The 27,387-nt window shown below is 43.3% G+C and overlaps 1 protein-coding gene across 1 annotated transcript in view; it reads left to right on the forward strand.

Annotated features, from left to right (window-relative positions):
* Positions 1-9,223: 9,223 nt before the first annotated feature.
* LOC137165784 (organic cation/carnitine transporter 2-like) overlaps positions 9,224-27,387 on the forward strand; it is a 38,266-nt gene continuing 20,102 nt past the window's right edge. Inside the window, exons 1-2 of the mRNA XM_067567232.1 lie at positions 9,224-9,998; positions 24,873-24,976. Coding sequence (XP_067423333.1) covers positions 9,606-9,998; positions 24,873-24,976 — 497 coding nt within the window. The 5' untranslated portion in view covers positions 9,224-9,605. The remainder of the gene's footprint in view (positions 9,999-24,872; positions 24,977-27,387) is intronic.

Raw genomic sequence — 27,387 nt, forward strand, 5'->3', positions numbered from 1 at the left:
CCTGCTACTGGACAAGGCAGTGTTATCCAGCAGACAGGCTGCCCTCAAGACTGGTGCAGAAAAGATGGGGCCAAGAAAGGAATTGGCACTGGCATCAAAGCCAGCACTGCCCCTGACACCTACATCGTCTGTTTTGACACAAAGTCTGGCATCAACAGGGGGTCTCTGAGCGCAGAGGCTCCTGGCAGAACTCAATGTCTTTTCATAACGAACAGACAATGCAAAGCTTCGGGAGATAATTCCACCAGGTGTGTCATGTTCCGGTACAGTCACACTTGATCTCTCATCCCACAGTATCAAAATTCTTTAAAGGACTTCTTCATACTTACCCTCTGGTTGGAGAATCAGCTCCCTTGCGGGACCTGAGTGTCATTTTCCTGAAGCTTATGCAGCCTCCCTTGGAACCACTGCCAGAATGTTTCAGGCACCACCTTACCATTAAAATGGTCTTTCTGGGGGTCACCACCTCAGCTCAGAGAGTCAGTGAACTCCAGGTTCTCATGGCTGAACTACCTGAGACAGGTGGTGCTCAGACCACTCCTGAGACCACTTTAGGGGTGAACTTGAGACTTCCACCTAAATCAATTGATTGTCAAGGTAATCTTCTTCCCAAAACTGCACTCTGAGAAGAAACTGCACACCGCAGAGGTATCCAGAGTGTTACTGTATTACTTCACTTGGCCCAAGTCCTTTTGGCTTTTTGCCTGCCTCTTTGTGTCTGAATCTGGCCTGTCCAAACACCAAGCCATCTCATCACAGAGAATTTCTAAAGGGCTCACACACTGCATTTGTACCTGCTACCAGCTGGTGGGCGAGCCTCTCCCTTGGAACATCAAGGCACACTCCACCAAAGCCCAGGCTACATCTATCATCTACTTCAGAAACGCTCCATGGCTGGCTGGATGGGGGCAGATACCAAGTTTGGAATAGCTGTACTCCATCACTATTTGATACAGCCAAAAGACCTCACTCCCACCATCCGAGGAGGTTACTGCTTGCCAGTCACCAACAGTGGGATCCACACCAACATATAGAAGAAAGAACAGTTAGTTACTGTGGAATAATGGTGATTCTTCATGGTGTACTTGGCGTGGATCCCACAACCCACTTTCCATCCCTGCTTGTCAGCTACTTGAGTCCTTAGCTACCACAGGGTTTAAACTGCAAGGGAACTGAGGCAGGGCTGCAGCGCTCGGCCTTTGATGCCCTCACATATGAGGTGGCACAAGGCACATGCAGAGCCCCAAATGTCCCATCTCACAGGCATGAGGCGCTTGCGCCTCTATAGTGGGATCCACACAGACTACAACAACATCTCATAGAACCCCAGTTATTGTAGCGTAAGTAACCATTCTGTTCTGGACCTTTAGTCTAGTATTTAAAAAAATGTGGTTCAATTTAGTAGTAAAATGCCATGTTTATAATTATACTTTATTAATGTCTGGCACTCTGTCCCAAAAAGCAGCATGGTAATTGGACATCAATCCTACAGAAGCAAAAGTAAAACTAATTGAATAGACTTTTCAACTAAGACCACTGAAAGAATTAAGCAAATTTGCAGCACCAACCTGACATTAAAGTCCAAACCAGAACTCAATACACCAGGGGAGCCATGGCAGACTTGTTTCTTGATGCTATCTGCAAGGGGAGTGTTAAACTGGAAGTCTGATGAACTTCAAAATATGGTGTAGGCCTTATGTCACTAAAAACTAGTATTACCTGTTAAAAAGCCTGATGAAATTGTCAGTAGTTGGCAGGAAATGGGCTAGGGAGCAGAAGGGTAACTCAAGCAATTTTTTAAACAACTTCCTTGTATGATGTGAGCCTTGTACTGTTTCTTCTAAAAGTCCATGAAGCTGCCTTATTTGAGTTCCTTTAACTCACTGCTTCATGTTTTAAAATTTGCAGGCTATAAGGCACTTTAAAAATGGAAGAGGACTGATTATTTTTAAGGTAACCTATACATCAAGAGATGTACAGTAATGTTTGAGTTACATGCTGGATGTCTTCAAACAGGTGAAGTCATTTTGCACCTGCCTTAATTCTAAACTTTTGTCTTCCATTCCAAGTCCTCAATGTGTGCTTTTGTGTGGTTGCTGTTTGGTGTAATATACTCATATGGGTTCTACTAAAATCCAATTTCCCAAGCCCTTACATGTAAGCATTTGCAGGATCAGGTTCCTGGTGATGTCCTATCTACCCTTGGAGACCACTGGAACATACAGGCTGCCTGTGAATGATTTAGGTACATTCATATGTTCTCCACACCTTGAGTTTTCTAAGACTATTGCACAGACTTTACAGATGGGAAAGGTGAAGCACAGTACATTGGGAAAATGTATGCAAAGTTACCTGAAAATTCCCTTTGTGTGATAAAATCTGTTACAATGGGTGATTTCAGCCTGCTTGCATTCTGGGGACAGAGCCAGACCTGTCCGTCATGGAGATCAGCAAAATGTGTCACCATTCAGTAGAGATTACTTCTACAGCCGGCCTAGTTCTATCTGGCTTTCCTAAATGAGAGATGTGTTTTTTCCAAGTATAGTTAACACAAAGTTTCTCCAACAGTGTGAGCATGGATACAGTTTCCCCTAATGACAAAAACCTGAAGCTTTGGATGTCAATTTTCATCATTGTCCTGACTCTGAATGATTCCTTCATTTTTAAGATGAGCCAGATTTATGGAATATACCATTAAAGAACGCTTTCCAGATAACGTCTCATAAATTTTCCATTCTTCACTGTGCTAAGGCTCACAGATCAATTACAATGTTATTTTCATAGCTACATGTCTGCAGGGTGGAAAGTAAGATTATCTTTTTAAATATGAACAGATGTAATAGGAGATGCAAAGAGGAGGGGAGAATAACTGGATTAGCTTCATATGAACTCTGGTCTGACCTGTGCCTCAGTTTCCCCATCTGTAAAATAGGGATAATGATACTGTCCTCCTTTATAAAGTGCTTTGAGATCTAGGTATTATTATTATTATTGAAGTACATTGTTGCATGAGATGAGCATTTCTAAAAGGCTCCAGCTGTTTTCATCTTCTGTTAGCATTCCTTTGAGATGAGATCTTCTGCCTGATATGCTGCGTTCTCAGCCCAGGTCTGTGATTGGCTTCCATGGCACCACATGTCTATTCATTGTGTTGATTATGAATCCAAGATAATCCAGAAGCTGTGCCATTCTGTTTGTTTCTGCTTTCTCTTTGTACAGAGTCCTAAACAGGAGGAGATGAAAGTAAATTTCCTTCTTACTTACAGCTAATATTAATACTCCTATGATCCTAGAAGCATTTGCCTGATAAAATAATAAGGACTGAAGTTAGTAAAATGGAAAAGTAAAGATCCTTTGGATCTTTTTCAGATGTTTCAGACAGAGCCATACTCTGTTTTATCCTTGATTCTCTGAGACTAGGAATAGAGTAGGGAACAGCCCTTTATGGAGAATGGGTTGTATCACTGCTGTCTGAAGTAGATGGATGGCTTCCTGTATGTATCAGCCTTTCCGTGGGTTGATGAGTAGTGGGAATGGGACAAAACAGTGTCTGATTCTTGCACAGCTCCATTAAATGCTCCCTGGGAAGAACATCCAATAAATTCATTTTGACCCAAGCTGTAGGTAATTGTTTGGTCTCAGAATGATAGGGCAAGGGGCAGTCCTGCAAATTGTCACAAGGCTGCAGAGAGCAGCTCCTGACCACGCCTCAGCAGCAAGGACTTGTTCCAGCTACCACTTGAGAAGTGATTTTTCTCTCCTATTCTACTCCAGGGACTGTTTCAACTTGCCATATGATGGTATTCCTTTCTGTAGAGTTGGGCAGGGGCTGGGCAGAGTTAAAACTCTACTTCTCTGATTAGCCTCAACTTCTGAAATGTGTCTCGCTGGAGTACTAAGAGCCAGGACTGACTTGCTTGGCACCTGGTCTCAAAGAGCACAGCTCCATACCTGCAGGAAACAGATTTGTGTACCACTATCTTTTTCAGAGAGAGAAGCCCTTTAAACTGTGGGGTTGAGAGGGACCATGCCCGCAAAATCATCCACCCATGAAAACACTGCTTGTGCAAAGTCTACAGGGGCCATTAGGGTCTCAGACAACTGCTCATCGTTTATTTGCATTCAATGTGAAGCCATCTGAGAGTTTTTGTGCCCAGGCCAGAGAATTGAACAACCCCTGCCTGGATTTGGCTGACTGTGAAAGGTCTGTTTGGTGAATAATACACTCATTAAGAAAACTTCTCCCTTCCCCTTGTCCCTGCCTCCCCAGGAAATACTGAATCCCTAACCACCAGAGAAGGTAGCTATGTTTACCTTTAATAGTGACAGTGGATACAATTTGGACTGATGCAACCATATAACCTCATAAAATGGAGGTCTGGGTCAGGAAAAAAACAAATAAATAGCAGGCCAAGAGGCCTCTTACTACCTGCTTGCTCTGGGGCTGCACTACCTCTCCTCATGCCATGGCTAGCTGCTGGAGGAAGGGCAGAAGAGATAGCAGCAGAAGCTTATGACAACCCACAGTGGCTGCTGAGGATGATAGTCCAGTCATTAGGAGTGATGGCCTGGAACTTTCAGTCTTACTTGTGTCTGGAAATCCTCATTCCTCTCCTATAATATCTTCCCGGGGGCTTGAGGAGGGATATATTGCTACGCTATCGTCATAGAGCTCCTGAGCATAGTTTAACAGCACTCTTCTTGAGCGAGTCTATCGTCAGCTAATTTGTAAATACAGATACTTTATTATTTTGAACCTCAATTAAAAAAATCAGCACAGGTCTGCAGTTTGGTCTTTCTTGAGTTTATCTATGATGCTGCCCTCTGTGAAGATGAGCAGCAGTTCCAGATGCAGATTTTATGTACTTATTTGTAATTTTATTTCCCAATGGGCAGCTTATCCCTATGATTCTGCTTTAGGAAGAGTGAAACTTGGCTCAGGGACTGCCCCAAAAATATTTCTGCAGATGAGGACTCTCCCTGCCGTCAAAAGAAGACTAGGCTTGTCATCTACTGGACAGGGCCCATATGAGCAAGAAAGATTTGCATTTTCCCTAGCATATCAATAGTGAATCTCTGTGAGCCTCTTCACTGAGGTGGCAGCAGAGGGCTAAGATCAGCAGTCCTGTATCACACTCTCCAAAACCCTCCAACTGCAACCCAAAGAAGAGGTGGCTGAGCTGCACACCCAGCACAGGATATAGGCGCCATCTTTCTTAGTTTTCTTGAGATTCCCTCTGTTCATCTGACCCCTGATCCGGGGAGCTGTAGAGGGGGAGGGATGGCAGCACCACACTTGGAATCTGCAGGGTTTGCAGCTGGCCTTGGCCTTTTAACTCCTTGTGCTGGCTTTTCCAATCCTGCCTGCCTCCTTTTCTTCTGGAGGATGCGGCACCGAGGCAGCCCCACCCCCAACAGGCTGCTGAGGTAATGGCTGAACCTTGTTCCTAGAGCCAATCTCTCCGCTCCTTCCGGGCTCCTTTTCTGTGGTCTTGCCCAGACTGGGCATTGAGGGGTAAACTGCATTCTGCCCCCAGAGCTGGCCATGCTCCCCAATGAGACATTATTCAACAAGGAAGGGGAAGCAGGAGACACAGGCCTTTCCTTTTGCCTTTGGCTGCCTCAGCCTGGCTCTCTCTGAAGCCTGCGGCATCTGCTGTAAATGCCTCAGAGAGGGAAGTTCAAAAGACAAGCACAGCCCCAGACTACGGCTGGGAATTAGACACATCACTGAGCTGAATTTTAATCTGACATTTGGAATAATAGGTTGGAATTTCCCCAGGCTGAAGTACCTATTGTAGTGGAGTGGTGTGAACCTTAGCATGAGGAAAGAGACATTAAGTGACGTGAGCATGGTCACACAGAGAGTCAGGGCAGAGCCATGAATAGAATAGAATAGAATAGAATCCCTGTGCTTGAACCCATAGGTGGTGTTTCCTTCCATGTTTTAAGTAATTATTTAAAAAGACTGACAGGCACCTTTTTCTAAATACAGTACTACCATAAAAGGTCATGCCCATGGTCTGATTAAACTCAAAAGCAAAGCAACTCCCCTAAAAGTCTGAAGCTATTCTTAGTCCACTCTGTTGAGCCTTACATATTGTTGACATTGACTCCTGAGGCTAAATCCTGCCCTAGCCACCAAAGTGGGGGGAGGTGCGGAAGCAGATCTAACAACAGTCAGTTCCACAAGGAAAGCTGAGGCTACCACATGGTGCGGCGTGTTCCACCCCTCCTTTTAACAAAGCAGGAATGTCCTGAAACTTGGGCTATTAAGTGCTACCAAACACAGCCAGCTGTAGGGAGGGGGTTGTGCACATTGCTGGCTGGAAAAATACATCCTATGGGGCCATGGTGTGTGGGGAAGCTCAGCCTGTCTCCTTGCCTAGCATTTTCTGGAGCCCGAGGGAGAAATTCTGACTGTCTTGTTCCTTGTGGGGAACAGAGGCTGAGTGAAAATGACTGTTTTACCTTTAACACACAAGCAGAGCAGAGGGCAGGCTTAGGCCAGATCTACACTCAAAAGTTAAGTCAACCCAGCTACGTCACTCAGGGGTGTGAAAAACACACCCGAGTGACATAGGTAAGCTGATCTAACTCTCAGCATAGACAGTGGTAGGTTGACAGAATAATTCCTCTGGTGACATAGCGACTGTGTCTTGGGAAGGTGGATTAACTATGCCAATGAGAGAACTCCTGTTGCTACAGTGACTCTGCTCTGAAGCGGTACAGCAGCATAGCTGCAGCTGCCCTGCTGTAGCATTTCAAGCATAGACCACCTTTGATTTCATTTGCTTGGTGTAATATCTAGAAACAGTGAGGTGATAAATCTGCCTCATACTTCTCCTCTGCCTTAACTTTGTGACCTTTGGTGTAAATTTTAACTCTATGTAAATAGAGGTTCTTAAAGTTTAGTTTATTACCTGGTAAAAGTTAAATTTTCATCAGTGATGTGTTAATGCTGTTTGGGATAAAATATTGTTATGCTGAGAAGCAGTGGTGACTGCTTACATCACAAACCTCTTTGAGATTGAGTGTGAACACACTCTTCAATTAACATAACTGCCAGGATAAATTATCACAACACCCCCCCCCCCCCAACCCACACACACATATCTTTAAAACAAAAGGGGGTTATGAACTTCCCCAGGAATTTTTGGACTGAGTAAGCAGAGGGGTTTTGCTGAGTATTGTTTTGTGTAGGTGCGTGCATGTGCATGTGAGAGAAGGCAGAAGAGACAGCCAGTGAGCCAGAAGGAGCTTTGACCCTGGAAAAAACCTAGGGAGAGATTTTTGGATCAGGGGTTCAGGCTGAAAAGAGTGTTTTTGGGGCTCTGAGCAAAAGAAGTTGTTTCCTGCTATTTGATACCTTCTGTGTTCAGAGACACACAGGTTGTTTTTACATTCTTTGTAAATAAACAAAACTGCATCAAAGCAATATCTAACTATCACTGATTTCTGCTCCCAAATGGAACATTCCCAGGGCTCCAAACTTTGACTAGTCACGTGGGCATCAATATTTCACTGCTAAATGAGGCTGCTTTACCTTTGACTCAGATAGTGTAAATGATAGACGGGGATAAGATTGCAAATAGTTGCACAACACTTCAAGGTTTATTTAGTTTTGCTTCATGGCAATGTCTCTTAGTTGACATGAACGGCTTTTCGAAAAACTACAATGGTTGGAAATTAGCAGCAGCACAGGAAAGGTTTTATGCAACGCTCTATAGACATCATTACTATCACAACACTGCCCAACAAAGTTACTAATGCCCTGTTGCATTGCATGTGTGGATCAAGGAATGTGCCATTCATTTCAGGGGAGGGCAGGTGCAATAAATTCGGCATCAGCAGTGGGGGACCCTGCCATTCACATTTAGGAATAAATTATTTAGATAAAATTGCAGGAGCACAGTACCTCTAAGGACGTGCATTATAAACAGTGGAACTATATGTATGTGAATGTAAGCATGTGTATGAGTACTTGTAGGACTGCAGCCATGGTTTGAAAAGCACTTTAGCACTTTGTTACTAGAGCTAGGCCAGAAATAGTTTTTCTGATCTGTAAAAGTTTTGAGAGAGACAAGGTGGATGAGGTAATATCTTTTATTTTTGAAATCTTGAAAATTTTCCCCATGTCCTAGTCCATCTAGAAACCGTGGTCCTGCCCCTGCAACTATCTCTCATCTCATCTGCCTCTTGAACCCTCCCATTCCCCACATAGTCTTCCTACCCCCAGGGTACTACTCCGCTGAGTCCTATGCTCCCATCCTATCTGTCCCTCAGGTTCTACCTCCCATGGCGTTGGCCCCCTTCTCTAGCATCCTGCCCCATCCTTCAGCCCACCTGTCCTATGGTCTGCTCCCTGCCCCATATTCCTAGTCTCCCCATCCATCTGCCCCCATGCTGTATCCCCCTCACTCCATTTGTCCCCCACTGTGTTCTGAACCCCATCCCATCTGCCCAATGTCCTCATTTCCCTCTGGGTCCTGGCTTCAGTCCATCTCTATTTTCCCCCACCCCGTTGTTCTGTCTATGTATTGCATGCCTCCATCTCCCCCCAGCCTCATATCAGGGATCCCCCCTTCTGGCCTGGTGCAGCTCCCTCTGTTTCCTAGGGAGCTTTTCAGATTGACACCCAGAGGGGTTCACTCAGAGGGGAAGGGAGATGGAGACTCCTATCAGAGAGGACTAGATCAAAGCACATTAACAAACTGTTAATGGGGGGCAGCAGGGGGCAGGTGGGCAGTTAGTCTATGGCAGGCGGGGATGTGGCAGACTTACTGTTCATGCCATAAACATTTCATGGTAAATGAATGGCTCTTCAGTTAAAGCCATGCCTATGGGCTTCTAAGGGGATGGGGAGCAGATCCTCTGGAGCTCTCTCTGCTCTCCTCATCTTTCCTCCGTTATTCTCCCACCTGTTACACTTTGTCTTCAACTAGATGGAAAACGCTTCAGGGGAGGGGTGCCCGCAGACTGTGCAGTGGACGGAGAGGGGGGGTCTTACTTTGTACAGGGGCAAAGGGCCGCACGAGAGGCCCGGCAGTGGCGGAGAAGAGAAGGGGCACAGGTGACAAATCGACTGCTCACAAAGCAGGGGCTGTTTCTCCTCACCAGGGCCCAGTGCTGTGGCAGCTGCTGCCCCCCTGCCCGCCCGCCAGGCAACGTGGGGTGTCTGCGTCAGCGGCCCGTCCCCTACCTGGCTCCCACAACCGGGGCTTGGGGCACCCGCGCCTGGGGCAGCCTCTGGAGCCCGAACGCTTCCACGCGCAGGGCGCGGGGAGGGCCCGAGGAGCTAGGCGGGGACGGGCAGCCTCAGGGCTCGGCGAGAGGAGGCTTTGGGGGCCGGCACCCTCCAGTCACTGCCTGTTTTGCCCAGCCCTGGCTGCGCCACCTTCCCGCGTGGGCCGTGGCGGGCAAGCCCCGCCCCTCGGCTCCCCACAGCTCCGCCAGGCCCGGCCCCCGCCCCGGCCGGCACTCGGGGCTCTGCGGCGGCCGCTACCTCCCCGCGCCAGAAGGACACGGGTGCAGCCGCCGCCGCCGCTCCTCAGGGCCGGGCCCAAGCGCCGTGCGGCCGCTGCTCGCGGGCTGCGCCCCGCGCCATGCAGGACTACGAGGCGGTCACCGCCTTCCTGGGCGAGTGGGGCCCCTTCCAGCGCCTCGTCTTCTTCCTGCTCAGCGCCAGCATCGTCCCCAACGGCTTCACCGGGCTCTCCATCGTCTTCCTGGGCGGCGTCCCCGAGCACCGCTGCCGGCTGCCGCCCGGCGCCAACCTGAGCCGCGAGTGGCTCAACGCCAGCATCCCCCGCGAGGTGCAGGGCGGCCGGGAGGGGCCCAGCAGGTGCCGCCGCTACCGCCTGGAGTCGCTGGCCAATTTCTCCGCGCTGGGGCTGCAGCCCGGCCGGGACGTGGACCTGAGTCAGCTGGAGCAGGAGAAGTGCCTGGACGGCTGGGAGTACAGCCGGGAGCTCTACCTCTCCACCATCGTCACCGAGGTGCGCCCGGGCGGGGGCCGGGGCCGGGGCCGGGCCGAGAGGGAGGGAGAGCGGGCAGCAGGGTGGTTGAGGGAGTGAAGGGATCCTGAGGTGATGGAGATGGGGACTGGGTGACCCGGGGCCAAGGAATGGGGTGCTGCTTAGAGGGATGGGGGTAGGAAAGGGGAGTGCAAGCAACATGGAGCCAGCAAAAAAGTTTGGCGTGTACGGGTTTGAGTGTGTGGGTTACCTCTGGAGGCACTGGGTACTAGCCTGTCACGCTCCAGGGGTCAGAAATCGTTGGTGCTGTTCTGCTGATTTTGTGCACAAATGATTAATAATACAAGGAGAGACGTGCTTTATTTACTTCCTGGTCACCGACACATGACAGGTGCCAGGATTCTGCAGGCTAATACCCCTGCCACAGAATGGGAGCCAGGGGCTACTGATTCCTGTGGCCATTGCTTCTCTTGGGATGTAGTGTGGCTGGGAGGGAGCCCTGAAGCGTGGTGGAAGGGGAAAAGTGGGCCCATGGGTGTAATCAGAGACCATGTAAATATCAGAGACCAAAGAAAAATCATTACAAATGAGCTTTTGTTTAGAGAAACTACAGTAACACAGTCACCAGATCTCTCTATTTAACAGGTGTTAGCAAATTACAGAGCGAGACTGTTTACACAATCCAGGATGTATTGTTTCTGATGATCTTATTATAGCAAGTGAAATTTCTGATTACACATTTATTGAACAAGACATATTAAAAAAAATGGACATTCAGTAGTGAAGCAAGCCACTTTCCACAGTGAGATTTGTGCTGGACTTTCCTGATATGCCTGTTTCTTAATTGAAGAGCTAGGTGTTTGCAAAGGATCTTATAATTGGCCCCTGCAGCCTGCCTGTCTTTATATAGTGCCATAAGTGTACATGCTGTTTTAAAAATCATTTGGAATGCCAAAGTGTGTGTGCTGGAGAGCATACGGTTTCACTTAAATCATTACAATACACAGGCCAAGAGTTCAGATGCATGAAGATGAAGATTAGTCTGACAGGAGATTAGTGTAGGAAACTATTGCTGAAGGACAGACTGCCCAAAAAAAAAAAAAAAGTTACATCCTCAGCAAACTCATCTCTACCTTAGTGGCTGGAGATGTAGTTAAACTTATGTAAAAAAAAAAAAGATATTTCTGACAGAATGCACACCCATATCTCTTCTATTTTTGGAGAGTGTGTATAAGGCAGGAACAGTGGTAATGAAAGTTTGTGTCTTCTTTCCCACACATCATATGTAAATTTGTCAAGCTCTTGTGATATTTTTTCCCCACTGAAAACTTCTACAAGAAACGGAAAGAAACCTTTAAAAATAAACAGCAGGAACAACATGTACCATTGTGCCGCTCTGCAGAAGTAACTAGTAGATTGCTGTTACAAAGGAAGTGATGTAACCTGCACGCTGCTGTGGCTTAGAATTTTGACTTAGTAGTTGTCCCAGTGTTAAATTTGGCAGATCCGATATTTTTTTAAATCGGAAGCCCATGGTAATTTTTCATACCATTGTACCAGCAAGTCAACTTTAATTGGCTGTTGAGCTTAGCTCGTGACTAAGGCTTGAATGATTTTTACAACTCACTTTAGTGAAGTTTTGCCATCTCCATACCAACCTTTCAGTACCAATGCATCACCTAAATTGCTTTTTAAGATCTGTTTTGGACTCTTAACTTTTCTGAACTTCTTTCAAGAGAACTGTATCTGGACACTGCCCAAAAGTACTATTGCAAAGGCCTAAACTATTATTACAGAGAACATTAAAAAATGGAGCCTTTTAAAAATTATTCCAGTTCACATAACGTTGTTTATGTTTTGAATGCTTCAAAACTCAATGACTTGGTGGTTTAGACATCATTTCATCCTATAATTTGTCTCCTAGCTGACAAAACTGTATACTCCATTTCAGCCCATTGCAAAATAAAGTGGCTGAATTTTAAACTTCAGAAAGCTGGTGAGTCTGGTAACAAACAGTAAGAATAGAGGGATCTCATACAGTGAGTGACAGCAGAATTTCAAGAAAACACACAGTCTGTATAGTTTGGCTGATATTTTGTTTGACTGTTGCCTGATCCCTGTGCTTGTGAGAGTTAACTGTACTTGGCAGTCCCAGTCATGCATCATGACTTCTTTTACGCATGTTTATGCTTCTGGGCCAGTTTTGCAAGAGCTCTGGCCTTTCACCTACTTTCAGGTTTTCAATGTTAAACTTCTTTAACTGTCTAATCTGTTGGCTCATTCCTGCCCTTTTATGATTCATTAATCTCATGTTTAGCTGCCTATCTCTCTCTGACTCGACAAGATGGCCATGAGGACCTTTGTCCCAGATCTGGCTTTAGTTGACATCTAGAAAAAAAGAATCTTGCCTGAAGCAACTTTTGTCTCATGTCCCATGACCCCAGTAAAGGCCCTCACTTATGTGATTGTATTTAAGGAGCAGAGAAGCAGCTGAAAATGCCTTTCCCTTCTTCTTTATCGAAAAGCAAACCCCTTTTTCTCATTTCAGTCTTCCGAGGGTAAATTTAACAACAGAAGGTTGCGATCAGTGAGGCTGGGATATTTAATCATTTTATACATACTGTAACTGCTTTTTGTATTTGTGACTCATTGCAAACACTATAAGTGGAGAGGTGAATTAAACTTCATGCCCTCAAGAAAAAGAAATTATGTAATTCTTATTCTTTTTGTATGTAAGTCAGCGGCAGAACAAAATGGTAATAAAAAGTGATGTATGGCACTTAAAACACTTAAAGATGCGATAATTAAATGAAGGGCTAAATCCTCTGTCGTCTGTCTTTAGTAGTGTTGAGTAGGTGTACCTGGGAGCAGAATTCGGCACTGAAATTATCCAATGAAATAGAATGAGACATAGGGATTGTAGAGAAGGAACAAAGAGGAAGTAACCTTGTCTTGGATAACACAATGGTTTTACATATTTTGGCCTATTTTAAATCTGTTCAACTTCTGGTCAGCTATTCTGAAAACTTCTGTTCTGCCATTTTCCAAATGTTAAGATGGCAGCAATAATTGCCACATGGTATATGAAATAAAATTATTATATTTATGTTCATCCTTAAATATTGCATTTTATTGTTTTTAGAATATCTTGTTACAAAATTTACACGAGTGGGAATTTGAAATCTAATGGTTAAGGACAAGTTTTTACATTTTTGTTTGTTCGTTTAACAAATATTTGACTTTAAAAAAAACTTAATTATAAGCATACCTCTCTCTTCTGTTGTTGTTATTGAAATCACAGTAGTGCCCTGAGGCCCTACTCATAATTGGTACCCTATTGTGCTGGGCCCTGTACAAACATATAGTAAGAGACAGTCCCTGCCCCCAAAAATTCACAATATATGGCCCTGATTATGTAATTAGCACTATGCAGGCAGACCCATGCACCGTTGTAGAGCCCATGTGAAATGAAGCAACAAAGGGAGTGTGGGAAAGTAGAGACAATGGTATGAGCAGTTGCAATTGTCCAGGGAAGCACAGATCAGCAATGTGCATAATTTCCAGGTATTCAAGTTCAGATTTTTTTTAAAGAGTAAACAGGAGAGATTAATGAATCTACACGGGCCATGTTTGTATAACTGGAACTAGTGGCTGAAGTTCAAATCACAGCTGCACTTTCACTGACCTCTTCATGCATATTATAGTGGTAGCCAGGCATAACAAAAGTCTTATCAGGACTTTCATTAGATTTTCTCTTCACATGTTAGTATCTTTCTTAATATATCTGCTCTCTGTGTATTAATGTGTAATTAAACTAAACAAAATTAAGGCCAAAATGAGAGTGTCCACCCAGGGGTTTAATGCCATTTAACTAATCCACCTTTAGATAATTTGGATTAATTTTCCTGATTGCAGGACTTTATTAGACTACCTCATCTTTATATGTTAGCAGCTTTCATAATCAATACAACATATAAAGATGAGGTAGTCTAATAAAGTCCTGCAATCAGGAAAATTAATCCAAATTATCTAAAGGTGGATTAGTTAAATGGCATTAAACCCCTGGGTGGACACTCTCATTTTGGCCTTAATTTTGTTTAGTTTAATTACACATTAATACTGGTGATGTCAGAGCAAGAAAAACATCCATCTTGGCTTTCAAATCACAGGCTGAATATGCCCACAATTAGAAAAGACATCCTGTCTACTTATATACTGGAAACCAATTTGGTCTTAAAGTCCTTAAGAGGCCCACAATACCATTGTTAAAGAAGCACTTTTAAAAAAAGAATTGCACTTGAACAAGCTCTTTGTTTTCACAATATAGGATCATAGAACTATAGGCCTAAATGGGATTGCAAAAGGTCATCTAGCTCAGTCCTGAGGCAGGACCAAGTAAACTTAGACCTTCCCTGATAGGTGCGTGTCCAACCTGTTCTTCTTGTCTATCCTGTTCTTTAAAACTTCCAATGATGGGTATTCCACAACCTCCCTTGGAGATCTATTTCAGTACTTACCTGTCCTCATGGTTAGAAAGATTTTCCTAATATCTAACCCAAATCTCCATTGCTGATCTTGCCCTACCTTCAGTGGACATGGAGAGCAAATGATCACTGACTTCTTCATAACAGCCCTTAACACATCTGAAAACTTATCAGGTCACCCCTCAGTCTTCTTTTCTCAAGACTACACATGCCCAATTTTTGTATCTTTTCCTCGTAAGTCAGGTTTTCTAAGCCTTTTATAATTTTTGTTGCTCTCCTTTGGATTCTCTCCAATTTGTCCACATTTTTCTTAAAGTGCGACACCCAGAACTGGATCCAGTACTCCTATTGAGGCCTCACCAGTGCCAATCAGAGCAGGATAGTTGCTTCCTTTGTCCTATATGATGATGCTTCTGTTAATTCATCCCACAATGATAGTAGCCTTTTTTGCAACTGCATTGCATTGTTGACTCATGTTCAATTTGTGATCCATTTTAATTTCCAGATCCGTTTCAGCAGTGTTACTGCCTAATCCGTTATTCCCCATTTTGTTGTTGTTCATTTAATTTTTATCTTCCTAAGTGAAGTTCTTTGCACTTGTCTTTGTTGCACTTCATCTACTTGATTTCATACCAGTTCTCCAATATGTCAAGATTGTTTTGAATCTAATCCTGCCCTCCAAAGGGTAGTTTTGCATTATCTGCCAATTTTATAAGCATGATTTTCACTCCATTATCCAAGTCACTAATGAAAATATTGAATAGTACTGAATCCAGGACGGACTCCATTTTGACTGCTAACCATTGACTATCTTTGAGTATGGTCTTTCAACCAGTTGTGCACTCACCTTATAGCAATTTTATCTATATTTCATTTCCCTAGTTCGCTTATGTGAATGTCATGTGGGATTACTAAAATCAAGATGTCACATTAACTGCTTTTCCCCTGTCCATTAGGCCACTAACCCTGTCAGATAAGGAAATTAGGTTAGTTTGGCATGATTTGTTCTTGACAAATACATGCTGCCTATTCTTTATAATCCTATTATCATTTTGTGCCTTAGCCTTTCTGATTTTGTCTCTATATGCATGTGCTATTCTTTTGTAGCAATTCAGAAGATACCACAGCCCCTTAGATGTGATGCAGACAATGAACTTATAGAGTTAATGTGTCTGACTCTCATTAAAACTAATTTTAGCATTTTGAACAAAATGCTGCTGACTAGTTCACCTTTATATTGTGGTTCATGGTCCTTGTTCCATAATTACAATAATTTTGGGTTCATTTTATTTTATTGATTTATAAAGTAATGAAAACGATTGTAATTTTCCCTAATCTTTTGTATGCTTGAGACTTTGCAAAGACTTAACACAACTTCAGGAGAAGGAATCCAAGAAATACACTGTAGCCTTTGGTAGATGTGGATCTCATTTTTGGATAGTTTAATGTAATAGCACACAATAGCGCACGTGAGGTGTTAGGGACTTGATAAATGTAAATAACAGAAGCTTATGTGATAATTCTCAGAGAGGCAGGTTCTTCCTTCACTTATGCCCATGTTACCCCATTAAGTGTAGTGATTTGCGTGGGCGTAGGTAAGGGCAGAATTTGGTTCAAAGTTCATAAGTACGGAATGGTGAGAATGACAGGTCACTTGAAAGTCCTGCCTTCATTTACACGGTAGCAAGTGGGAAGGGAGAGCAAGGTCAACTAAAACAAAAAACCGTTATCAGCTCTATTTTAAAAAGGAAATTTTAGCATGTAAAAACACTTATTGGTATCTTTTATGTGTGCCACTGCTGGCTGCAGAAAACAATAAACAGCATAGACTGCAATGGCAAGATTCAGAAAAATCTTCCTTGTTTAACAGGTGAAATTGAGCAAGCCTCTACGCAGCGGTTCCCAAACTGTGGTACGCAGGTCACCTCCCAATGATACATGTCCACCGACTAATTAAGACCGCAGAATTCTTTTAAAAAATCATTTCACTCCTCCATCTTGACCATAGGTGGCAAGTTATATGGGCCTGTGGTGCCCGTGCTCCACCAATATTCAGGAACATGGGCCTGGCTCCACCAATATCTCTGTGCTGCTGGGGGGCTGGCCCTCAGAGCCTCCAGTGGCGCTCGGCCATGCAGGGGCAGAGTGCAGCGGCCCTCAGGGAGGCCTGGCCATTCTGCCTCCCCCCCGACACACTCACCGTGGCTGGCCAGGAGCTGCTCTAGCGCCGGCCCCGCCCCCCAAGCAGCATGGCGGCCGACCCCGCCTCTCTCCCACATGGGCCCAGTGCCCTGGCCAGGAGCCACTCCCGCTCCAAACAGCGCAGCGGCCACCCTCACCTCCCGGCCCCACCCCTCTCCCACATGGGGTAAGTTTATAATGCATTTATTCGTATTTTGCAAGACTACATACAGCTTTTTATATACATAGCTGTGCTATTGATACAATGTCTTTTAACAACACTTAGGCTTTAAAACGTTTTTCATACATAGTCTGTTTATAAAAAATTGGTGGTGGTACTAGAGTTGGTGGCGTTTTATGTTGGGGGTGCGCAACATGGTAGAGTTTGGGTACCACTGCCTTAGAAGAAGTATTTGATATTTGTAATGGTCTGTCTTTTTTTGGTGCCTGTAGTAACACTATTAAGGAATGGAACCTTCATTAATATCAGCGAAGTGCTACGACAGTGGAACAGTTCTTTGTAATCTCATAGACTCATAGGCTTTACAGCTAGAAGGGGCATTATGATCATTTAGTCTGACCTCCTGATCGTTGCAGACCACAGAATCTCACCCACCCCCTCCTGTAATCGACCCGTAACCTCTGGCTCAGTTACTGAAGTCCTCAAATCATGATTTAAAGACTTCAAGTTACAGAGAATCCATCATTTACACACCTGCAAGTGACCCCTGTCCCATGCTGCAGAGGAAGGTGAACCCCCTCCCCCCCCCAGGTCTCTGCCAATCTGGCCTGAGGGGGAATTACTTCCTGACTCCAAATATGGCAATCAGTTAGACCCAAAGCATATGGGCCAAGACCCAACAGCCACACACGTGGGAAGGAATTCTCTGTACTAAAATAGAGCCCTCCCCTACTAGTGTCTCATCACCAGCCGTTGGAAATATTTGCTGCTAGCAGTCGGTCGCAGATCAGCTATATGCCATTGTAGGCAGTCTCATCATACCACCCCCTCCATGAACTTATCAAGCTCTCCGTCTTGAAGCCAGTTAAGTTTTTTTGCCCCGCACTGTTTCAGATTACTCTGAGAAACATGCCCACTTCGTGTGAGGTAATAAATTGCAAACTGCTGGCCTGGCAGTTACTTCTCTGACTTTCCAGGCATATAATGAATAGTGGTGCAAAACCATACTCTGAAGTGTCCCTAGCCTCTGTTTGTTCAGAAGCTGGGAATTGGCAACAGAGGATGGATCAATTGATGATTATGTGTTCTGTTCATTCCATCTGAAGCACCTGCCGTTGGCCACTGTTGGAAGACAGGATACTGGGCTAGATGGACCATTGATCTGATCCAATATGGCTGTTCTCATCTGCAGCTTATTGTATGCATGATGGTACTATATAGCAAGATCTTCTCAACCTCCATGGAAAAAATCCCTTATAACAGAATTGCAGTTTACATGTTGTAATGCATTGAAAAATGTTTGGCATTCCTTTGTAGTGAACTCGGATTAGAAGTTTGTTATAAGAAGGTTCTCCTATCACTGTAGGTTGTTTGATTGATTTGATTTGATTTTTTAAAAGGGGCTGCTGTCATACCATTTTGTGAAGTCTGACAGAATCACAGTACACGGTGAGCAGGGTTAAGCCAGATCACTGTCTCGATGGGAATGTTAGGGTTTGTCTACATGGTGCATTAGTCTGCAATAGAGAGGTGTAAATTGTAGTGTGCGCTAATGTATTGCACACTACCTGGCTTGCATGGACTCTGCTGGCATGCACTAAAATTTCCCTATTTCGGGACTACATTAACATGCAGGAAGAACTTTTAGTGCACGCCAGCAGGGTCCATGCAAGCCAGTTAGTGTGCAACATGCTAGTGCACGGTTTAATTTACCCCCCTCTAGTGTGGACTAATGCACCCTTAGACACTGCAGCATTTGGTTGTGTTGATCTACCAAGTGACATTCTTCCATCTGAGTTAGGTGGGATTTTAGTGGGGTAGTGGATGCATCTAAAAAATGTGATCTTGACCAGTTGAGGCAACTGAAGGTCTCATAGCAGTTTTCATAAGAGTTATTGTGTTAACTGAAAATTTGGCAAGGACATTGACATTAAGGTAGTTACATTCTGTCTACCTAAATTCCCCCTGCAGTTCTGATTTGGTATGATAGTCTTCACTTCTTGTCTTGAATGTTATTGTATAGATTGGCTGTGCTTGTTTAAATAATTGTAGTGTTTTATCAGAGAGTAGTCTTGAGTCCATTTATGATTGAAGTGGTATTTTCAAAGTGCATTCCTTTTAATTAAAAGGTACTTTGTAAATGTTCAGATCATTATTTGATTACAGGGCATATGATGAGAGAATAAAGGAAATGTCAGTTTAATGGGTTAATTTTTCTTAATACTGCTGTGCTTGTAATCCTATTTAACTGTAAAACTCAAATTTTTAAATACTTTCTGTTATTGAATTAAGGCGTGGAACTTCATTATGATAAAATTAATTAAAAATGGTTTAAGTTTTGGAACTATGTTCCCTGTCATGCTAGGAATTTGGGGGTTTAGTTTGATTCCTAATGCCCAGTTTACACATAACAGGTTGTACAGAATTTGGTAAATACTCTCCAGCGACAAGCTTTAGTGATTACTACAAACTAATTAGGGCTTTGCAGAGGACAAATCAAATATCTGATAGTATGTGGGACTTTATGTTCTCCCCACAGCCATTTTATTATCTGACATATAAACAGCAAGGGTGGGTTATGGACTAACAGTTAGATGAAGGGACTGGGAGTCAGATTACCTGGAGTTTGATTCATAGCTGTCCCACAGACTTCTGTGACCTTCATCAAGTCATATAACCTGCTTATGCCTCTTCACCTATCATTGATGGAGTTTGACGCTGACTTGCCAAGTGTGTTGTGAAACAGATCAAATGTGTAAATTAGTGGTGTTTCGCCTACTCTTTTTGTTATGACCTTTGCTTTCCCAATACATTCTGACTAATACCCTGAAGCTGTTTCTGACTCTGCAGTCAATAGGGTTGACAGTCAACTTCAAATAATATCATGTTAAGGGTATCTCAGAGCTGAAATCTTGTAAAACGATAAGGTTTAAACTTTACCATGCAAAATATGTTCTCCAACAGCTTTAGAACGCGATACAACAAGAACACTCTGTGCCAGTGGTTTGAGTGGTAAGATGCATCGTGTTCCTAAATATTGGTATCTAACATTCATAAATGCTGTTAGAAAATAGCATTTCTAGCACTTGTTTCTTTCACTGCAGCCTCTTAAAATCCTCAGGAGATTCTCTTTTGCTAGCACTTGCATAGAAACGGATGCTGGATTTGAAGACAAAGGCGACAGCTTTAAAGAGTTCTACAGAAAGATGGGGGTGGGACCCTTTTTAAATGAAATTGTTTTGCTTTTGATGAGCAAATCAAATGAGGCCCATCCTTCTCTGCTGCGTAGACTGGCTCTGCACTGAGGGAAAAATAGGTAGCAGCTGCACAAGATATGCTTGGAGCCATTAGAAAGGCCTTTTGGGAGTCTGGGTGCCTCTGTTATCCCAGGCTGTCATGTCAAGGGGAGAAGAATAGAACTTCTAAAATAGATTTTTGCATATTATGGGGAAAGAGAAACTGAACAGCAAGTGAAGGTGTAGCATGGAAACAAAAATGCCTGTCCCACTTCCCTCCACTTCTGACAAGCCTGTTACCCTGATACATCATTGTAGCCAAATTCCATGAACTCGAGTAACCTCCTTGAGAGGATATTGGGGAATGAAAATTATTCTTTTCTCTGGTCTGAGATATGCTATATTCAGTCCTGTACCAGTGCAAAACAGCACTTATAGTGGATAATTACAACCCAGGTGACCTTCAGGTATAGTGGTGCAGGCTTTGCGTTAGTTATACCTCAGAGCCTTAATCCCTGCAAGACTTCTGGACTGACTACATCCAGCAGGAAGCATGATTTCCTAAAGACTGGCAATACTTCATTATTGTGACAACGGTAGCTTTGTAGACCACAGTTTAAGAACCATTTCTATATGCCACTAGAAAAGTGAAGATTCCAGCATTAATTTATTGTGCTCATTCATGCTCAAACAAGTCTTGAGATACTGGATCTTAAAATTTCAGTGTTCTGATTGCTATCTGGTCCACGCTTTTATTGTCCTACTTTTTGTTTTTAAACCACTGATATTCCACACACTGAGAGTGCTTATTATACCCTTGGAAAACCGAGGTTCCAAGTTGCTCACATTGGTTTATGCTCCTAACAATTCTCAGCATTACAGCTCCTAAGCCACTTTATTGGAGTGAAAGAAAAGCCAAGATGGTAATTGGAGTGGCATTTTAAGATTGGATATCTCTCCATCTGCCAGTGCAAGTAAACCTTTGGCAGAGCAGTATGAAAACTTTCAGTACCCATGAACGTTTCCAAGAAGTGGCCTTGAGCCAGTGATCAGAAGAAAATTTTAGGCCCTGGACACACACGCTGTATTTAGACAGCACATTTATGTGTACACAGTGGAAGATCCCTAAAAGCAGGTAGCTAAATATTACTTCATATAGGTAATTCACAAGCACAATATGACCAGTTGAGAATAATCATTTACATATGGACTGCTTTTGCCAGTGATGCTATAAATGGCTGGGCACAATCTTTGGCCAATTGGATCTTTGCCCCATGTTAATAGTAATGTGTTTAAATAGATGCCCATTTCCATTGGTTGCTGTAGGGGGTGGGATGGGTGAAGTGGAGGGTCTTTATTAGTGCAGGATTCCTATTGGGATTAGCACTTACTATGACCTGGGTGGTGATATTTATTGGTATGTTTAATAGTAGTAAATTGTTGTAGGTGGTTTGATGGATAACCAGCTAAATCATTCGATTATTTGTTTGGCAGTGGCCACTTGTTGCATATTTCCAAGGTGCTAAATGTGCTTTGCTAATATTTCCTAGTCAGTTTAGACTCTCTAGTTTTGTTCAGTGACAGGAAGGTAAAACAATTTTCTTTTTTTTTTATTGTTTGTAGTATATGTATGATAGACTCTGAACTAGAGAAGAATTCAGAGATTAACAGTGTGTTGTTTCCTTGTCAAGATAGAATAGCCATTTTTTTTCCTGTGACTTCTGCGTTGTATTATGCAGGAGACATCAAATGTTAGAATTCACTGTTTTGCCTCACTCCATGTTCTAACTGAGAGAAAGCTTTAAAAGAACAATCGGTATTGCAAACTCCAGTTTGTATAAAAGGGCCTGTTTCAGGCAAGATTAGTGAAATTTACAGTCACACTGGGTGTGGAAATAGTCTAATCCACTGTTTAGTTCAAAACGCATAGTTATTAAAGGGAGTCTCATCAGCCTGTTCAGGAAAAGGCTTTGGGTCTAATACTAATACTGGGGAATGTCCAACATTTTAATCCACTATTCCACTGAGCATCTTTTTTGCATTTAATTTGAGAGATTTTTTGAGGGGCCTATTAAAGTTGAAGAGAGAGTTCTTCCAGCATCTGTTGTAACATTTAATCACTATTATTGCATACAAACTATTACTTTAACAGTGCAGAAAAGGCAATAAATATTTCTGTTCTATAGCTGGAAAGAAGCTGGACAGTGCATTCATATCTTTCTATTGCAACATAACAAGGATGGATGCAGGCTGACATTTTAAAATCTGCAGGACCAGATAACTTGCACTTAAGAGTTTTAAAAGAATTACCTGAGAAAATGAGGTATTAATGTTGATTTTTTTAAAACAAATCTTGGAGTATTGGGTAAGTTCCAGAGGACAGAAGAAAACCCAAACTAGTGCTGTGCCAATATTTCAAAAAAAAAGGTAAACAGAATAAACCAGTTAGCCTGACATTAATCCCAGGCATAATCATGGATCAGCTAATACGGGATGCAAACAGTGAAGAATTGAAGGATAGTTTAAAAATTGGAGAAAGTTCAGCAAAACGCTACACGAATGATCCATAGTCTGGTAACTTGTCTCATAAGGTAAGAGACTTAAGCTGAATCTATTTGGCTTATCAAAAGGAAGGTTAAGGGGTGACTTGATCACAGTTTATGGGTACATCTACACAGGGATTTAAAAAAACCTGCAGCTGGCTTGGGTCAGCTGACTTGGGCTTGAGGGGCTTGGATTTCAGGCTGAAACATTGCTGTGTAGATGTGCAGGCTCAGGTGGGAGCCTGAGCCCTGGGACATTGAGCTCTGAATCGTTCTCATGACTCTTCTCTGAACCCTCTCTGAACTCCTCTGACCATTTTTATTTCTTTCTGGAAAGGGAGTGCGGATTTGTGTGGGATGGGAAGAGGTTATGGAAGCTGAGGTAGTGAAGAGGACAGTATTCTCCATTACCTTAGGCGTTGTCTACACTAGCACTTATGCCGCCAAGCATTTTGTCGCTCAGGGGTGTGCAAAAACCACCCCTGAGTAACATACATTTTGCTGGCATACGCGCTTGTGTGGACAGCGCTACATTCATTTAGATGGTTTAATTACGTCGGCAGGAGAGCTCTCTCCTGATGACATAAAGTGGCTACACAAGTGCTCTTACAGCAGCACAGCTGTACGATACAGCTGTGCTGCTGTCAGTTTTAAGTGTAGGCTAGCCCCTAGTACAGAGCAGTGAGGAACAACCTCGGTTCTCTAAAGGCCTCTCCGTCTCTAACTTGAGGCTGGTACTCTGCTCTGGGCCCCTGATTTTCTCCCTACTGTTGTGAAGACCTGCTAGTCTTTAAGAATCCTTTGGACTCTGCAAAGGGCAGTTATTAATAAGAAGGGGAACTTCTGGTCACTCAGGAGACTGCTTCCCTCTCCAGGCTGCTGAGCTCTCCCTGGGATTACTCCTGTTCTCTGATTCTCCCTGTTGGGCAGCAGGGTCAGGATCCACCCTCTAAATAATCCTTAGCATTTGAATCAGTGGAACTACATGGAAGCAGGATTTGGCCCTGCATCACAGGCAGAGCTAGAATTAGAACTCCAGAGTTTCTGGCTCCACTACTCCTACTCCTCTTCTTCAAAGCTCATTGGCCCTCTCTTAAATCCCTTTAACAAGCAAACCTCAGCAGGGGGTGAATGCCACAACTATTCCTGTGGCAGTGATATAACAGCTTGCTGTGGGTGACTCAGCTTTCCTACCGGCTTTGTTTTGTTTGGCTCTAGGAAACAAGTTTTGAAAAAATATTACAGATATGAATAAAATTAAGCTTCTTTCATGTTTGACTTAATATATCACTAAGATTTAAAGTGCTTTATGTATGCTTTATTATTTCAGTAACATCTGTTCAGCTTCCCCTGAGTTACATGAATCGTTGAAAACTATTGCATGCCTTTGTTGATTATCTTTTTTCCCCTTTCCTTTTTCCCCTAGTATTTTTCAATAATAACACTCAGACACTTGACCTTTTTTATGTGTATGAGTATGTGTATTTGCATTTCTTGGAAAGGAAGCTTATGACCAAAAGTCTTCCCAAGCAGGATTTCTAAATGTTTTCCCCTTTTTTACATCTATCCTTTAAGCTGACTAGGGGTTTTACAGTAAGAACAGTGTCTGGAAATTCTGCTCCTGAATAACTGCATAATCTGTACTCTTAGGTTGCATAGCAGAGCAAAACCATAGTGTAGGAGCATATCACAAACCCAGTTTGCATAACTAGGCACAATGGTTAGCTTGTTCTCTGCTCCGCATAGGCCTGTCTCTTCTTTATATTGTTTGGAGGAAGATGGTGTTAAGGTGAGATAAGTTTGCACTGCAGTTCTCTGCATTTTGTCCCAAAACAGAAATTCAAAGATCTAATGGAAGACTTATTAAATTACCCTTTTATAGGGTGTTTCCATTGCCTTTAACAGAAGTTGGGTAAGGCCTATAAAGAAACACAGTCATACTAGCTGCTTTATCTTTGTTTCAAAGAAGAAAAATCCCTTGCATCAACTTCGGGGGTGAGTAGTATATTGTTGCTGAGACCCCAAGTTTTCCAAGATCACATGGAATGCACCTGTGCTACAGTTTTAGGCTCTGGAATCCAGTTCTGCCATTTAAGTTATCTTTCATGAAGTTATATTTTGGGGGCTAAACATGGGCTTTTTTCCTTTCAGAGTCTACATTTTAATCATTTACCATCAAGGTATTTGGGTTAACCCTTGGTTAATTTAGAAAAAAAAACTAAGTGTTATTTGTAAACTTAATGCTAAGGCTCACTCTTTTTCTCTTGCAGTGGAATCTGGTATGTGATGATGACTGGAAAGCTCCCTTAGCTGCCTCCTTGTTTTTTGTGGGTGTACTGGTTGGATCCTTCATATCAGGACAGCTCTCAGACAAGTAAAGTATATACACCAAAACGTCTTGCTCTCTATCTGACTTTCTAAAACCATGCTTAAAAAGTGAAATGAGCCAGTGATGAATGCCTGACTTGTTCAAACTGTAGCAAAATTGATATGCTCTTAGACTGGGGATACACTGATTTTTTGGTGACCATTTCTCACCAGGGTTGTAGCGCTGATACTAGCAACAATGAGAGCACTACTTTACCCCTGAACTATCTAATCTCATTGTAGGCAGAGCCTTAGCCTGGCATAAAGTCAACTGCCCTAATCAAAGCAAAATACTAGTATGGAGGTTATTTTTTTCCAGAAAGTCTTCTTTCTGTATTGGAAGCCTATTTTTTGTCATCCACAAATGAAAGCAGGCACAAACAATTGTTGGGTAGGCTACATAGCACTCAGACCTCTCACTGTCTGATGTGTTGGGGAATAATTACAGGCTGCTTCTGAAAAAATCAGGTCCATGTTGTACCATTTGATTTACTTTGGACTATCTCTTGTTATGGGTACTTACTCTAAACATGTTTTCCTTTCTCTAGGTCAGGTCAGCAACTCCCTTTGTACAAACCTTACATAGATTCTGTTGTACAATATGTGGTCAAATTCAAGGTCTAAAGCCAGTGGTTTGATTTTGTGGAGGCTGGAAAACATGAATGCTGTTCACCAGTCTCTAATGAAGTGGCTTATTGACCCAGCTACTAACTAGAACCAGGGCTGTCTTGTTTATCAGAACCAAGGTGACAACAAAATGGAAGCATTCTTGTGTTTCATAAATTTGGGTTTTTCAATCTCTTGCATTTCAAACTATCTGAGATCTAATGTGCAATACATTAGGTGGCATCTACCTGGTTTCCAGTGAATCATTGTCACCTTTCTACTTTTCTGATTTAATAGTAGAACTCATACATGTTTAACATCTAGTCTTTAAGAACTTCCAGATTTGGTCCACACTCAGATGAAGCTCCCGCAAAGATTTCATAAGGCTTTGCCTAAGTAAGGTCTTTAGAATCCAGCCTTGTCTTCTTACATCATGGAGGGACATCAGCTGCAGGGCTGTGCAGGAGTGTTTCTTCCTGTGCTATTAGGGTATGTCTAGGCTGTGATTAAAAAACCTGCCGCACCAAGTCTCAGAACCTGGGTCAGCTGACTTAGGCTCATGGGGTTTGGCTGTGGGATTTAAAACAGCAATGTAGGCCTTCGGACTTGGTGGAGTCCAGGCTCTGAGACCCTCACCCATTGCGGTGTCTTAGACTACGTCTACAGTACAGTTAGACACCCATGGCTGTCCTGTGCCGACTGACTTGGGCTAAGGGGCTGTTTAATGGTGTTGTAGACATTGTGCCTTGGGCTGGAGTCCAAGCTCTGGGATGCTCCCACCTCACAGGATCCTAGAGCCCAGGCAGCTAAACAACCCCTTAGCTTGAGTCAGCAGGCACGAGCCAGTCGTGGGCTTTTAATTGCAGTGCAGACATACCCTCAGCGTCCAGACTCCAGCCCAAATCTGAACAACTGCACTGCAATTTTATAGCCCTGCAGCTTGAGTCCTGTGAGCCTGAGCCAGCTGATCCAGGCCACCCACAGCCCTGCCGTATGTCTTTCATTGCAGTGTAGACAAACCCTTAGGTTATGACAATCCCGAAGCTAGATTCAGCAGTCTTGGCACCTTAATGATATCAGAGGAAAGCACTGCTATAGGTTATGAGTATCTCTTCCAAATGCTAATGTAATTTATTGTACAGAAGCTGGTGCAACAGGTAAGTAATGAATGCCACACGCTGTCCCGCAGGAGACTGGTTTGGCATCATTTTGCTCCCAGGAGATTTCTCCATTATGGTATGTTTTACCCTTGAGCGCCATCTAGCAGTCTGCCTCAGAAACAGTATTGCAGACATGTTGGAATCTGCCTTTCTGGTACAGAGCTGTCACGTAGTAATAATCTGAGAGGCAAGAGTAAATGGTGAAATAGCAGCTCAGTATGGATGGGTGAGGAAAGGTCTTTTGCTGGTTCATTTGTGCATCCTTATTCCTCTAATCTATCTAAGTCTTATATTCCACTCACCATTGTTGTATCTTGGCACCACTGTAGTCACACTCTCTTGACCAAGTTTAATTTTGGAGTAGGGGTACCTGCAATCTGTGTTTAGCAGGGTTCTGTGCATCAAAGCAGGAAGTTAAGGCAACTGCTATTTACATAACTGGTCCGGAATGTGACTATTGAGATCAAAGTTCGCCAAGAGGCTGGGGCTAAAACTTCTGTTCCTGTAATAAGTACCATAGGGCATTTAGTGCCTGATTCTGACACCTTTACATTGACTAGTACTCTGCTTCAGGAGTAGTCCCAGTGGAAATCAATTACATTACTCACAGAACAAGTTTGTAAACTGGGGCCCTTAATGACCCTATAGACTG

Source organism: Emydura macquarii, unplaced genomic scaffold, assembly GCF_026122565.2.
Source record: "Emydura macquarii macquarii isolate MOO-44397 ecotype Brisbane River unplaced genomic scaffold, CSIRO-AGI_Emac_v2 contig_2768, whole genome shotgun sequence".
NCBI lineage: Eukaryota > Metazoa > Chordata > Testudines > Chelidae > Emydura > Emydura macquarii.